Source organism: Schistocerca cancellata, chromosome 4 (genome assembly GCF_023864275.1).
Source record: "Schistocerca cancellata isolate TAMUIC-IGC-003103 chromosome 4, iqSchCanc2.1, whole genome shotgun sequence".
Classification (NCBI taxonomy): domain Eukaryota; kingdom Metazoa; phylum Arthropoda; class Insecta; order Orthoptera; family Acrididae; genus Schistocerca; species Schistocerca cancellata.
This window is the reverse complement of record NC_064629.1, coordinates 579938332-579954404: the sequence shown is the minus strand read 5'-3', so window position 1 is coordinate 579954404 and position 16073 is coordinate 579938332. Positions and strand designations below refer to the sequence as shown.

Sequence of the window (16073 nt, the reverse complement as noted above, 5' to 3'; positions counted from 1 at the left end):
AAATCCAAGTTTTCTCACCTCCTGCCTAACTGTCATAGTACTTGCAGTGGATCCTGATGCAGTTTGGAATTCCTGAGTGATGGTCTGGATAAATGTCTACCTATTACACATTACGACCCTCTTCAACTGTCAGCGGTCTCTGTCAGTCAACAGATGAGGTCGGCCTATATGCCTTTGTGCTTTGCATGTCCCTTCATGTTTCCACTTCACTATCACATCGAAACAGTGAACCTAGGGATGTTTAGGAGTGTGGAAATCTCACGTACAGATGTATGACATAAGTGACACCCAATCACCTGACCACATTCGAAGTCCGTGAGTCCCGCGGAGTGCACCATTCTGCTCTCTCATGATGTTTAATGACTACTGAGGGAGCTGATATGGAGTAACTGGCAGTAGGTGTCTGGACACTTTTGATCACGTAGTGTATTATTGTGATCAGGATTGAGATTAGAGGGAGCCAAGGGGAAGTGCTGTGTGACTCAGTGTGGAAATTGGTGGCTCCAGTATGGAATTAGAATCAGGTGTAATTCAAAATTGTGAAGAGAACGAAAATCTGTTGAGATTCTACCAGGATGGAGAAAAGCTAGGTGAAGTTATAGCATGGAAGTATAACAGAGAAGGTGCAGAATGGGAGCAATGCCTCTGACAAGTAAATGTTAAGGAGTTTGCCCAGAATGAGTATTTTATTATATGAATTATTGATTTTCAGTATGTTTGGCTAACTGATGGTGCAGCATTTCAAGTGGTGGTTGTGAGCGAGGCGAGTTTAGACAGTGTAAATCATTGTGTCATGTAAGAACTGAAGTGGAGGCTCATTATTTACATCTCCATTAGCTTTTGCTGTTATTACACTTGGGACTTGAGGCAGTAAACCTGAAACACAAAAATTTGTTTATGCTCTCACATATAACTGGAACAGTTCTTTTAATTATGTGATACTCTCAGATGTAATGTGCTACAGCTACTGTTGATGAGGTGTTTCAGCATATGGAAATAAAAAGTCATAACTTGCATGCACTGAAAATTTCAGTCCAGTGTATGAACATTGAAAGTTTTCCATCCAGTTAGAGAAACTTTTCAGGGCACATAAGAACATTTTTTGGAGAATTATATGGCCCTTGTCGTGTGAGTGGTAGCACATATAGTTACCTGGAAAAATTCTTTTGGCAATTACAATGTAGTGGAACTGGTGGCTCTTGTGGTGAAACATGTTAAAAAAAATTAAAAGTTGAATAAAATATCTAGTGCACCATGAGAATGTGAAATCTCACATGGTAAGAATACCAGAGCACATCCACTCAGTATACACTAGTAGATTACATTAAAGCAACTATCCTCGCTATGTTTCCTTCCAGTAAACAACCACATTTTACACATTTCGACAGAAGTCACAAATAAATGTCAATAAGTGTTAGTCGACCGTGATATTGTTGCACCTGGGAGTGAGGGCACTTTGATCAGCTTATTGTGGGTTTTTATCATGATATTTTGTGAGGGTATGCTGAACCACTTGATAGTATAAGCACAGCTGACTTAAAACCATTCACAGTGAAATGAGTTTTCCTTAGTCACTACCATACTTGTTTACCGTAAGGTCACAGCATGTTTCCAATAGTGGCAATGCAAGGTCAAGTGCAATAATAATAATAATAATAATAATAATAACTTTAATTTGTTCACTTGCACTTGTTGCTATGTATCTATCAGATTGTTTCAAAATGAATGTTTATATTTTGTGTACTTGTTGGTATCTTTACATGTGTCCATTCCTGCAGCTTGCTGTCTCATTGGCAATAAAGAGGCCAGTTGAAGAGCACTGCTAATAAATATAACTGCTCTAAAACAGTCTGTAAATTTGGCAAACTCCTTACTGCAGAAGACAGAAGAAGGACACAACTAAATCTTGTTGTCAGTATTAATATCTTAATTTTTTCGAAGAAAAATTGATGATGCGGAGGATGTTTGATGAAAGAACAGGTCTAATAAATGAGATGAAATGTTCTACCAAAGAAAGTAATAAACTCCTCTTTTTTTTTAATATTTTGTGGTTATTAGTTATGTGCTGCAAGCTTGTTTGACATGACCGCCGGCTCTGCAATAATGCTATGTGGTTGAATAATATATGATCTAAACATGAATTATATTGTAGTTTTGAGACACTATTTCATTCAGTAGCTTGTATGTAAGCTGCTATTAATTTCTCCTTCTCTATTTCTCAGGGTAGCAAATCAAATATACATGCGTATACAACAGCTCATCAACTTGCCACAAGATTTGCCAGAGGAAATTAAAATAAAGGCAGAAATTGAGTTGCGTGCATTACGAGTTTTAAATTTTCAGAGACAATTGAGAAGTGAGGTATGGAATTTATTTGACAGTATGCCAAGACAAATTTGTTTTAATTTCAGATTATGGTAAATACAATTTTCTTGTACAGATACTTGCTGCCACTAGAAGGGACACTACTCTTGAGACTGCACAGATAATGAAGATGTACAAACGTACCAAAAGACAAGGTTTGCGGGAGGCACGAGCAACAGAGAAACTGGAAAAACAACAAAAATTGGAAGCAGAGCGGAAGCGAAGACAGAAACATCAGGTATGTTTTGTGAAATTTGTTGGGTAACACTGATGGTATTATTTAATTGGGATGTTAAGCTCTGTTTTAGCCATGAAAATTTATTTTACAATGAGAATTTTTTAGTATTTCTTTTGGAATACTGTCCGCAGATGGACATTGATACAAAGTTAGTTATGTAGACCTGTGTAAACTTTTTGTTATAGAAAAATGCTAACACAATATGAAAGGAAACTGCAGCTTTTGTGTATTCATTGCCCTAACAATCCTTGTGATATCTACCAGTTGTCTTTCTCCTACCCTGCAGTGAAATAGTTTCTCTGTTCTATTTTCAGCTGTCTCCCTTATTTCTTCATTTCTATCTTTTTCTTTTTTCTCCCATTGCCATTTCCATTGCTTATTATTGTCTTAATGCAAGACATAAATAACAGTGCGGCTACAATTAATCAAAGTTTATTCATCCAAATGTAAAGGAACAACAAACATAGAAGCTGATAGAAGTAAACACTAAAAACATGTGCATGCTGTACTGTCCTTATATAGGGGAGGGCTTTGGTAGATGGTACGGTGGCTGTCATGCCAAGTGCAGAAGTCCTGTGACCCACTGCAGGCATCCTCTGGTGGCCAGTATGTGCAGATGCAGTTGGCATACGATTTGAAATGTAGTGTGCCAGTGGCCTGGTGCTGTGGCATGTATCCATGTATTCCGTACTGGGTTACAGCATCCCTCCCCCATGGGGAAAGGGCACTCCTCCGATGCAGACATCTGGATGACCGACAAAACACCCACAGCCTCTGTGGTGGGTGGCACAGACGTTGATGGCGGCATTGGAAATAGATTCCGGGCTGAAATGGGTGAGTAGGGGCACAGGTGGCATGCCCGTGAACATATGCAGCGTCTGCACCCATGAACTATAACAGAGAAGACTGGCCACGAGAGCACTGGTAGCATCTCGATGTCCGGGATCCTGTTGTGGTGGAACAGCACTGACGGCAAAAGCACCAGCCACTGGGCCACAGGCAGCCCAGAATCTGGCAGTGAAAGACCCGACGGTGCCTACCCAGCCGGTGGCAGAATTGCTGATGGCAGCAATGTGGCGCGGGAAAGGTCGGCAGCATGCCCTGGGAGTATGAGGGGCAGACCCCGGAGGAGAGGCAGGAGGTGGTGGCACCCACAAGGCGGGCGAGTCCACCACTGCAGCAGGGGTGCCCCGCAAGACCTGGAAAGGTGCTGAGGGAGGAGGCAAAGGCGGCTCAACCTGTGGGCCTCACCACAGTGCGAGAATGCAGTTGATTGTCATGGTGTGCCACAAGCCCTTACCAGTGCGCACCATACAAAGATGGTGGCCGAAGCAGCTGTGGGTTGCTGCTAGAATCCTCATTGGTTGCCAGAATCCACAGAGCCAGGAGCAGACCATGATGAGTCTTATGCTAATGGCCATTGGTAGGGAAGCATGAACAGATGCAGAAGGGAGTGTGTCTGTCAATAATGGAGCATCTCTGCAGGATTTCGATACCCCACCAGTGTAAACCTGTAGGAAATTGAGAAGTGTGTCAAAGTGTCGTCCATGGAAGAGTCTACAACAGACTTCTTCATTTGAATCTGGAATGTGCAGACGAAATGGTCTGCCTCATCATTAGATTGGGATTCGAAAGGTGGAGCAGTCATGTGATGAATGCCTACAAGGGCACAGAAATCAGGGAAGGTCTGAGACACAAAATGTGGTCCATTATCTGTCACAAGTGTATAAAGCCATCCTCCAATAGAAAAAAAATATGGAGATGGTTGCAGCTGACATTGAAGGACAATGGATGACATATGGAAATTTAGAGAAAGCATTAACATCAAACATCCAGTAAGAACGGGGGAAGGATGCATCAACATGGACATGTTCCCATGGACACTGTGGTGCAGGCCATGGAGAGAGTATCACCAGCAGCTCCGCATGTTAAATAGCACACAGAGATCAGGCTGCCACAAAATATACAATGTTGCTGTCAGTGCCAGACCAAAACACGTGCCAACAGGCCAACGACTTGGTATTGGAGAACTACCAATGATCCTGATGTGCAGTGGCCAGGATCACCACCTTGAGCAATAGCCCATCCGTAGCTAAGATAACATCATCAAATACCGAAAGGTGATGATAGAGGGCAAAATAGTTGTGCAGAGGATCATAAGCCCTGCACAGATGCCTGTCCAGTCAATCATATTGAATGAGATGAACAACTGGATGCAAAACCAGATCAATAGTGACAGTAGCTGCAGTCTGGGAGACTGTGCGTTGCAGGTCAACATCTAAGTGATAGCAAAGGAGTTCATCCTGGTTAAAAGCAAGATCTTGCTCCATCGGAAGCTAGAACATCACATAGGCATTATTGTGTTGTGCAGTAGGCTGAAAACGTGTTTCACAGTTGTAGTGCTGGATGTGATGTGCCTCTTTGTCGGGCAACATAGCAGAACAAACAAACAACAAAATCAATATATGTGGTCAATAATGATGTAGGACAAGGAGTTGAGCATTTTTGACATGTATGCTATTGGACATTTGGAACCATCCTCATATCGATGTGAGAGAAGGGCCCTGAGTCTATAGTGAGAGGTGTCTGTAGCCAAAACCAGGTGATGGCTAGGATGGAAATTGCCCAACAAGGATCAGAATGTGATTTAGATTTTACAAGCTTGGATGCATGCTCGCAAGCCGGCATCCACTAAGAGGGAACATTTCCAGAATGAGATTTTCACTCTGCAGTGGAGTTAGCGCTGATATGAAACTTCCTGGCAGATTAAAACTGTCCCCCCAGGGGGTCCACAACTCTTTTGTGGATACATACATAGCGAGCACAGGTCCCCGAGCTAATGTGGCCTTCCTTCCTTTCCGGGCTGCATACCTTCCCTTTCCGCATCCTTCCCCATCCCTCTCTTCGCCCCTCCACCCCTCACCACTGGCTCTTTCCTTCCCTTTCTCCCCATCTGGGAGTATGGTTTGTGCCTACGTCCGGAGACGGACACTCGTAAATGTACTGCATTCTTCGCCTTCCTTGCTTTTATGTCTTCTCCCTTCCTTTGTCCTTCTCTTTTCCTTACCTCTTCTCTTTACCCTTTTCTCTGCTGCGGCGTTTGAGACCTCTCATCTTTCCTTTCCCTTTCCCTTTTTTCCTCCCTGTGCGTGTCTGAAGGCTGACCCACGCCCTTTGTGCGTAGCCGGTGACGGGGTAACGCGTAATTCCCCGCCCCGGGTAGACAGGTAGGACACGTACGTACCCCCTGGTAACGGCCAGGCCCAGGGAGGGGTGATTACCCGAGCTGATACCTTCCGAAAGTGCCGATTGGTCCCTCCGTCCGTTTGTCGGGAGGTGTGACCTGAGGTGTGAACAATCACCTAAGGCGGGAGTGCCCTCAGAGAGGGCCCCCACAAGGGAGGAGCGCGCCATCGGAGACGCCGGTAATCATGGGGGATTCTTCTGCAATGGTTTCCTCACCTTGCACTATGTCTGCTCACAAGCGTAAGTATACTGAGTCTCAGCCACAGACGGTTCTTCCATCGTTGCCACAGTTCCTTGTTGTTTCTCGGTCTGACGAAGGTCACGACTTCTCCACGGTCAACCCTTTCATTATTCAGAAAGGTGTCGACGCAATTGCAGGTCCTGTAAAGTCTTGTTCCAGATTACGGAATGGCACCCTGTTGTTAGAAACACACAGTGCCCTCCAGGCACAAAAATTGCTGCGTAGTTTTCTGCTCCACACCTTCCCTGTCCGGGTGGAACCGCACCGTACCTTAAATTCCTCGCGTGGAGTCGTTTATACACGCTCCCTCGATGGATTGTCTGACGAAGAAATTCAGCACTACCTGTCTGACCAGGGCGTAACGGCTGTTCATAGAGTTATGAAATGGGTTGACACGAACATCATTCCAACCCGCACTGTCTTCTTGACATTTGACAAAGTTCAACTCCCATCGAAAATCAAAGCAGGCTATGTGATAATTTCCGTTCGCCCTTACGTCCCCAACCCTACGCGTTGCTATCGATGTCAGCGGTTCAATCACACCAGCCAGTCCTGTTCCAATCCGGCCAAATGTGTTACGTGTGGCAAGGATGCCCATGAGGGTGCTTGTCCACCTCCATCCCCTCGCTGCATCAACTGTATGGGTGACCACCCTGCTTCCTCTCGAGATTGCCCCATTTTTAAGGACGAAAAGCTCATCCAGGAAATAAGAGTGAAGGAAAAGGTGTCGACCTTTGCTGCTCGAAAATTATTCGCCAGTCGACAGCCCACCGTGCCTCAGACAGGAAAATACAGCACTGTCCTTGCTTCTCCTCGGCCAACAAAGGAGGCGGCCACGCAGACTTGCGACCTCACCTTTAGTACCACGGTCGTCCGAACGGCCAGCGCAAAGATCGCCCGGTCAACCTCACCACTTTCGCCTGCCCACTCTATGGCTCACCCTTCGTCGGGTTCTGCTAAATCTCGAGCCCAAAAGTCAGACGCCAAGTCTTCGAAAAAAGAGCATACTCGTGAAGAGTTTTTACGTACCGCAACTTCACAACCTTCGGTTCCTCCTTCATCTAAACATCATACTTCTAAGAAGGCTACAAAGAAGCCCAGTTCCTCTCCTTCTCCGCCTAGGCGTGTCCCATCTACAGCACCACCTGGCGGAAATCGCCCTCGGCCGTCTTCTGTGTCGCCGAGGCGCACTGCTGGTGGCCGGTCAACCGGGCGATCGCTGGTGGCAGGAGCTGCTCCTGACCAACCTATGGATCAGGATCTTCTGCCTTCGGCTGAATGCCATTCCATGCTGTCAGTCGCAAGCTCTGAGCAGTCGTTGAGTTGACAGCACCCTTGGTCACATTCCTCCATTTTCTGTTCACCCTATGTCCATTATCCACTGGAATATCCGCGGCATTCGAGCCAATCGGGATGAATTGTCGGTCCTCTTACGATCCTACTCGCCGGTCATCTTCTGTCTTCAGGAAACAAAGCTGCGTCCCCATGACCGCTTTGTTCTCCCTCATTTTCAGTCCGTCCGATATGACCTCCCCTATGTTGAAGGCACTCCAGCCCATGGAGGACTCATGATTCTTCTCCATGATACTCTCCATTATCACCCAATCCCCTTAAACAGTTCCTTCCAAGCTGTCGCCGTCCGTCTTTCCCTTTCTGGATACACGTTCTCTCTTTGTACTGTATACATTCCATCATCCACACCAATGGCACGAGCTGATCTCCTTCATCTTCTTGGTCAGCTTCCACACCCCTATTTGCTGGTTGGGGACTTCAATGCCCACCACCCGCTTTTGGGGATCTCCACATCCTTGTCCACGTGGCTCTCTATTGCTAGACGTCTTCCACCAAGCGGATCTAGTTTGCCTCAACACTGGGGTCCCCACATTTTTGTCTGCCTCCACGACACATTTATCTCATTTGGACCTTGCGGTCGGTACTGTTCCGCTAGCTCGGCGCTTCGAATGGTTCGTCCTTGATGATACACACTCGAGTGACCACTTTCCATGTGTCCTTAGACTGCAGCCTCCACTGCCATATATGCGCTCGCGACGCTGGAAATTTGCCCAAGCCGATTGGACACTTTTTTCGTCTCTAGCGACATTCGATGACCGTCGCTTTCCCAGCGTCGACGATATGGTCACACATATTACCGACGTTATTCTTACAGCTGCGGAATGTTCAATACCACGCACCTCCGAATTTCCCCGGCGCCCCCCAGTTCCTTGGTGGAACGAGGCATGCCGTGACGCAATACGTGAGCGGCGACGTGCTCTTCGCATTTTCCGTCACCATCCTACTTTGGCCAACTGTATCCGCTATAAGCAGCTCCGTGCGCGATGCCGTCGCGTCATCCGCGATAGCAAGAAGGCAAGCTGGAAATTCTTTATTAGCTCATTTAACACCTTCACTCCCTCCTCGGAAGTTTGGAGTCGGCTTCGACGGTTCTCAGGCGCGCCTAGTTTCTCCCCGGTCTCTGGGCTCACTGTCGCGCATGATACCTTAGTGGACCCCGTCGCAATTTCTAACTCGTTGGGTCAGCACTTTGCTGAGATTTCGAGCTCTTCAAATTACCCGCCAGCGTTTCTCCCGAAGAAACATGCAGCGGAAGTGCGACATCTTGCTTTCTCCTCTCAAAATCGCGAAAGCTACAATACTGTTTTCTCCATGCGGGAACTCCAACATGCCCTCTCTTCTTCTCGCTCCTCCGTCCCAGGACCGGATGGTATCCATGTCCAAATGTTGCTGCATTTATCAACCCATAGTCTGCGTTACCTCCTTCGCCTTTATAATCGAATTTGGACCGCCAGTACCTTTCCCAGACGGTGGCGGGAAGCTGTTGTCGTTCCCGTTCCGAAACCTGGAAAGGACAAACATCTCCCCTCTAGCTATCGCCCCATTTCTCTCACGAGTAGTGTCTGTAAGGTTTTGGAGCGTATGGTGAATTACCGTTTAGCATGGTGGCTGGAATCCCGCAGTCTTTTAACACCAGCCCAATGCGGATTTCGGAAGCATCGTTCTGCAATTGACCATCTTGTTGCTCTCTCCACTTATATCATGAACAATTTTCTCCGCAAACGCCAAACGGTAGCAATATTTTTTGATCTGGAGAGAGCATACGATACCTGTTGGAGGACAGGCATCCTCCGCACACTGTTCTCTTGGGGCTTTCGAGGCCGGCTGCCCCTTTTTCTTCACGAATTTATGGCAGAGCGCACTTTTAGGGTGCGGGTGAACACTACTCTCTCCCGTACTTTCTCGCAAGAAAACGGGGTACCCCAGGGATCCGTGCTGAGTGTTGTACTGTTTGCCATCGCCATAAATCCAATTATGGATTGTCTCCTTCCTGATATCTCGGGCTCCCTCTTTGTGGACGATTTTGCGATCTACTACAGCTCTCAACGGACCAGCCTTCTTGAACGGCGTCTTCAAGGATGTCTCGATCGCCTCCACTCGTGGAGCATCGAAACCGGCTTCCGTTTCTCACCCAGTAAGACCATTTGTGTCAATTTTTGGCGACGTAAGGAGTTTCTTCCGCCCTCCTTACATCTAGGTCCTGTCAACCTTCCATTTTCAGACGTCCTTAATTCTAAATTCTGGTCCTCCCATGTTTCCTATCTTTCGGCTCGCTGTCTGCGATCGCTTAACACCCTCCGTGTCCTGAATGGTACCTCCTGGGGAGCGGACCGAGTGGTCCTTCTCCGCCTCTATCGTGCCTTAGTGCGCTCGCAATTGGATTATGGAAGCATAGTCTACTCCTCTGCTCGGCCATCTATTCTTCGGCGTCTCGACTCTATCCACCACCGTGGATTACGTTTAGTGTCTGGAGCTTTTTACACTAGCCCTGTGGAAAGCCTTTATGCTGAGACTGCTGAACCTCCGCTGTCCAATCGGGGAGCAGTCCTCCTGAGTCGTTATGCTAGCCATCTGTCTTCCATGCCTGCTAATCCAGCCCATGACCTTTTTTTCGACGCCTCCTTTGATGTAGGGTATGCAGGCCGCTCCTCCTCCCTACTACCCCCGGGAGTCCGCTTCCGTCAACTGCTCCATTCTCTTTCCTGCCGCTTTCCTAAAACCTTCTTGACAACTTGGGGTACAGCACCGCCTTGGCTCCGTCCCCGGATCTGCCTGCTCCGTGACCTTTGTCAATTTCCCAAGGATGGTATCCCTACACTTGTTTATCGTCGGGCATTTGCTGCTCTATGTGCGGAAATGACGGACGCCACATTTATTTACACCGACGGCTCGAAAACATCGTTAGGTGTAGGGAGTGCCTATATTGTTGGCGACACCCCAAATCGCTTTCGGCTTCCCGACCAGTGTTCGGTTTATACTGCGGAGCTTTACGCTGTTCTCCAGGCTGTCCACTACATCCGCCGCCATCAGCGGATACAGTACGTTATCTGCTCAGATTCTCTCAGCTCTCTCCTCAGTCTCCAAGCTCTTTACCCTGTGCACCCTCTGGTCCACCGGATTCAGGACTGTCTGCACTTGCTCCACCTGGGGGGCGTCTCGGTGGCGTTCCTCTGTCTCCCGGGACACGCTGGTATCTGTGGGAATGAGGCGGCCGATATAGCGGCCAAGGCTGCAATCTCTCTTCCTCGGCCAGCTATTCAGTCGCTTCCCTTCACCGATCTACGGAGCGGTTTATGTCGCAAAGTTGCTCATTTATGGCATGCGCATTGGTCAACACTTCCCCGTAATAAATTGCGGGAAGTGAAAGCCCTTCCTTGCGCTTGGACCTCTTCCTCCCGAACGCGTCGTCGGGAGGAGGTAATTTTAGCTAGACTCCGGATAGGGCACTGTCTTTTTAGCCATCGACATCTTTTAAGCGGTGATCCTCCCCCACTCTGTCCCCACTGCTCTCAGCTGTGGACGGTAAGACACCTTTTAATTGAATGCCCCTATTTTAATCCGTTACGCTCCCGTCTACAGCTATCGCCTGATCTATCGTCGATTTTAGCAGATGACACGCGCTCAGCCGACCGCGTTCTCCAGTTTATTAGTGACAGTGCAATGACGTCAGTCATTTGAAGCTTTTTTTTTGGGACAACCACCCCCTTTCTGTAGTGGATTTTTAAGCATTCCTTCTACTTTTAGTTTCTCCAATTTTATGACTTTGTTCCCATTGGTGCTGGTTTTCAATTTCGGTTTTTTACTGTCTTAAGTCATGGGCTGGGCGCTAATGACCATTGAAGTTTTGCGCCCTAAAACCACAGAAAAAAAAAAAGATTAAAACTGTGTGCCAGACCGAGACTCGAACTCGGGACCTTTGCCTATTGCGGGCAAGTGCAAGATCCCGAGTTCGAGTCTCAGTCTGGCACACAGTTTTAATCTGCCAGGAAGTTTCAAGTGGGAACATTGTTGTGGAGCAACTCGTGAAGGGGATGGACCATCTTGGATGCACCTGGAAAGAATTTGTGATAGTATTCAGTGTTACCTAAAAATGCTTGGTCTTTTGACATTTGTAGGACAAGGCAGAGCTGTGATGCCAGCAACATCATGGCGTAAAGGCTTAACACCATCCCGAGAAACCTGAAACCCCAAATACACAATGGACGGCTGGAAAAAGTGTAACTTAGCCAAGTTTCATTTCGACACTGTAGTTTGTAAGAACATGAAAAAAGTGCATAAATTACGTAAATGCTCTTCCATGGATGCATCCGTAATGCCAATGTCATCAGCATTGTTGATGCACTCCAGAATGGACATCGTCAGTTGTTCCATAAACACTGAGAAATCGCCGATCAGGAGACGCTGATATTGGCACAACCTAAAGGGTGTGTTACTCATAAAGAGGCATTTAGAATCCTTATCCAATGTAACCTGTAAATAGGCTTCAGATAAATCAAATTTTGGAGAAAAACTGGCCCTCAGTGAGCTTAACCCATAATCTCTCCTAACGGGGCAAAGGGTAGATGTCAATGATAGATTGGGCGTTAATAGAAACTTTAAAGTCACTAGGGGCATAGACTACTCACTTGGTGTAATTGACTGTATGATTCCCAGTGGCATCAACCTGTCCAATTCTGATTTCATTTGGTCCTGCAAAGCCACAGGAACAGAGCACACACAGAAAAAGCCTGGGCACACAACAGGTTTCAGGATAATGTGAGCTGCAAAATTAGTGACACAACCTAACCCATCCAAAAAAGAGTCAAGAACTCAGAACACAGAGAATCTAACTGTGGATGAGGGTCCTGGTTTGAAACAAGGTGCACCATATCTGAATTGGAAAAAACCAAAACCATTGAAATCATCCAGACTGAACAAATTGTCGGCACCAGTATCATCCACTACTAAGAAAGTCAAGGAATGAACCACAGATTTATACACAGTGGGAGTTGTAAATTGTCCCAAAATTGGAATATGCTGCTTATTGTAACCCACCAAACACTGAGTAACTGGAGACAAAGCCACAATCCCAAATCCACATAAGTTTGTAAATTCTATAAGTCACAGCTCCACCTATGTCCACTTGTAGTCCGAGCACTTGCACTTCAATAAACAGTTTTGAGTGAGTCGTAAGCACTGGAGATGTACAGTTATCTCCACAGGAGGGGGCCAGGAATGATACATAGACACTATATGTCCTCCTTCCTACAGTTGTTGCAAATTTCACAGTGCTTTGGGCACTCAACCATGAAATGTTGCACAAAACAGTATGGGCAAGATGGGAAGACATAGTGCTGCCATTGCTTGGTGGTTGCTGTTGGTGGTTAGCATGGCACTGTCCAATGCAGCTTAGAGATTATGTGTGAACGGCTGGCACATTGTTCTCCCCCTGAGTACTGGCTGATGCCCGATGACCATGAACAGAAGCCACCAGGGCAATGTCACACCAAGCCTCAATCTGACCACCTGCAGCACAAGATACCTTGAAAGATTGAGCAATATTTAACACTTTTGCCAAGAATGGATTCTCCTACTGCAATACATGTTGTTGCACCTCATTGTTGGTAGCCAATGAATGGCAGCATCACAGACCCTAGAACCAGCATAGGAATCATGCTAAGTATCGGTAAAAAACTGACATTTGCTACTGAGGCTGTGGAGTTTGGCTGCCCCAGCCCAGTAGGACTGGTGGGGCTGTTTCTGACAGTGATAAAACTCTACACGCACTTCTGAAACATGCATATGTTTACTGTCATAATTTGACAACAACCTACACATTTTGTCGAACAAAAATGACACGGGTTCCTGGAGTGGAGCTAACTGGCACAACAACTGGTAGATTTGCGGAGAACTCCAAGAAAGGAACAAGGCCTTGCACGTGTTTGCATCAGTGACACCAAAAGCGACAAAGTGTTACCGAAGCCGTTTCTTGTGAGCCTCCCAGTCTTCGGCTGTGTCATTGTAAGGCAAATAAGGTGGTGAGTTCGATGATGGTGTGGAAGCCTGCATAGTCAGTGTGGCCGACAAGTTTGTGATAGAAACTATAAGAGCTTGCTGCTGCTCAAGGAGAGATTTGAGCACTCCCTTCATGAGCATGAGAACCAAAGGAACAGCTAAATAGAGATCACACAGAAGTGAACCCCACACTCATCACCAATTGTGTCATAACACAAGACACAAATAACAATGTGGCCACAACTAACCAACATTTATTCATCCACATACAAATGAACAACAAACATAGAAGCTGATACAAGTAAATGGTAAGATTACGTCTGAGACTGAATGCTTGCTGCGCTTTCTTATAATAGAGGAGGACTCTGGTAAATGGTACCGCTGCCACTGTGCTATGTGCACAAGTCCTGGGATCCACCACAGGCATCCTCTTATGGCCGGCCTGCACAGACGCCGTTGGTGGACAATTTGAAGTGTAGTGTGCCAGTGGCCTGGTACTGCGGCACGTGTTCGGGTGTTGCATACCAGGTTATAGCATTTATTTCATTGCCTCTTTTCTACCCTTTCCATATTATTTTTATCTTCCTCAGATCATTTTACACCTTACCCAGATTTGATTTCTTAGGCACTACTGCTGTGAGTATATGATTATTCCCATTTGGGTCGAATGTTATAATATGAAAGATGTTCTTATAATAATGTTATAAGTTCTGACATCATTGTAATAATTACACTTATACTATAACTACTTATATGATTATTATATCACCTCATTTTCTGTTGTTCAGTAACTTATTGAAATAACAACCTAATCTAACTCTACCGGAAAATATAAAATGCACGAATAAATAAGAAAATTGATAGTTTTTGCAGTTTATGACATGGTAGATAGTAGTGGTGACAAATGTCTTAAGTTACAATAATAATTGATGTTACAGTTCTGAAGGAATTTGGGATGCGTTGATTTATTTTCTACTGTGGAGTCTATTGTTTAATTGACATAGGATCTGCAGAATAAAGAAACTTAGTTGATGCATTTGTTGGGGGGGGGGGGGGGGGGTTGGTCTTGCTCACTCAATTAATGAGGTCATACTAGTTAATGTTTTGTTCACTGTATCATTATGTCGGACATAGCATTCTAGCAGTAAAGTGTGTGACCATAAACTGAGAGGTCACATAATCAAATCTCAGTTGAACAATGGATTTTTCAGTCTTTGTTTTCATCTAGTCTTCACCTCTCAACAATGTGAGAAATCACCAGAAACAACACAGGGTTCAGATTCCACGCTAAACTGTCGGTCCCCTTTCCCTTGTTGCAGAACTGGGGTAGGTAAGGGACATCCAAGTCTTTAGAGTGGCATCCAATGAAAATACTTGCACCAAGCCACTGAGCCACACTAAATTATTATTATTATTATTATTATTATTATTAGTCGCAAAGCTCCCAGAGTCGAAAACTCTAAGTAAAGAAGGTTCATTTTCCGTTCTTCTTGTTCTTTTGGTTCTTTTTATGTGCCCACAAGTTTTTCATTGTTTCCGAGAATTTAGCTCTTCTTTCTACGTTCCATTTTGTTCCGGTTCTGCAGGCTTTTGTCTGTGGTTTAACCTCCCATTTTTCTACTTTTATTCTAAAATTGTTCCTTACGTCCATTTCTTCTTTCGTGATTTTGGCTAATTAAAAGTCTTTTTAACATTTTGGATCCATCCTCCATTACCAAGGGAATCTACGTATTTTGCTATTCTTTTTGTTAGTCTGTGTTCGGGAAGCCTTATTATGCAGCCATAGAATTTGAGGTTCTTTTCCTCAGGTCTGTCTCTATGTTAGAATATTCTTCAATTTTGGATGTTGTCTTTAATCTGTATCCATTCTCAGTCCATCTCAGTCCCAAAATTTTCCTAACTGTTTTTCTTTCTTCTCTCCTTAGATTTTCTCTATCAGTTTTCCTGTTTAGTTCCAAGTTTTTGCTGGCATATGACATTGTGTTGTAATGTCTAATTTTGGCATTTAAAGATAATCATTTTTTATTGCAGAGGTTTTGCAGTAATCCTAAACATTTACGAGCTTTTTGCGTTCTTTCTTGTTGTGCATATTTTTCAGAGATAATTTCTCCTCAATATGTAAAGTGTGATACTTTGTTAATTTCTCCATATTTGATTTGTAATTTGAAAATTTCTAAATTTGTTGTTGTAAACACAGTGAGTCAAATGATACCTGCAGGCCGACTTTCTCTGTGCATTCTTTTAGAATTTCTTTTAGAATTTTATAGCCATCTCACAAGAATCTGCCATTATCGTGAGATCATCCACAAAGGCTAAGTAGGGGATTCGTAGGTTATTTTCTTTTTTGGTTCGTATGAAAGTGGTTTCCATCAATTTTCGTCTTCAAGTTTCTTTTCCCATTCTTCCATGAATTTATCTAGAGCTGCATGGAACAACAAAGGCGATAAACCATCACCTTGTCTATCCCTAGTTTTTATCTCGAATGTTTTTGAAAGTTTTGCCATAAATTTCACTTTGGATGTTGTATTTGTTAATGTCTGCTGAATGATTTTCTGTTTGTTCTGAGCCAATCCTTTTTCTTCAAGAAACCTAAATAGTGTGGGTCTTTGGATTGAGTCATAGGCCTTTTTGAAGTTG

General features: G+C 45.2%; 1 protein-coding gene across 3 annotated transcripts in view; it reads left to right on the top strand.

Moving 5' to 3' along the window:
* The window catches only part of LOC126184368 (ATP-dependent helicase brm), a 437613-nt gene that overhangs the window by 177905 nt on the left and 243635 nt on the right, over nt 1-16073 (top strand). For all 3 annotated transcript variants that reach the window (XM_049926751.1, XM_049926752.1, XM_049926750.1), the window contains 2 exons: nt 2223-2361; nt 2441-2602. In XM_049926751.1, coding sequence (XP_049782708.1) covers nt 2223-2361; nt 2441-2602 — 301 coding nt within the window. The remainder of the gene's footprint in view (nt 1-2222; nt 2362-2440; nt 2603-16073) is intronic.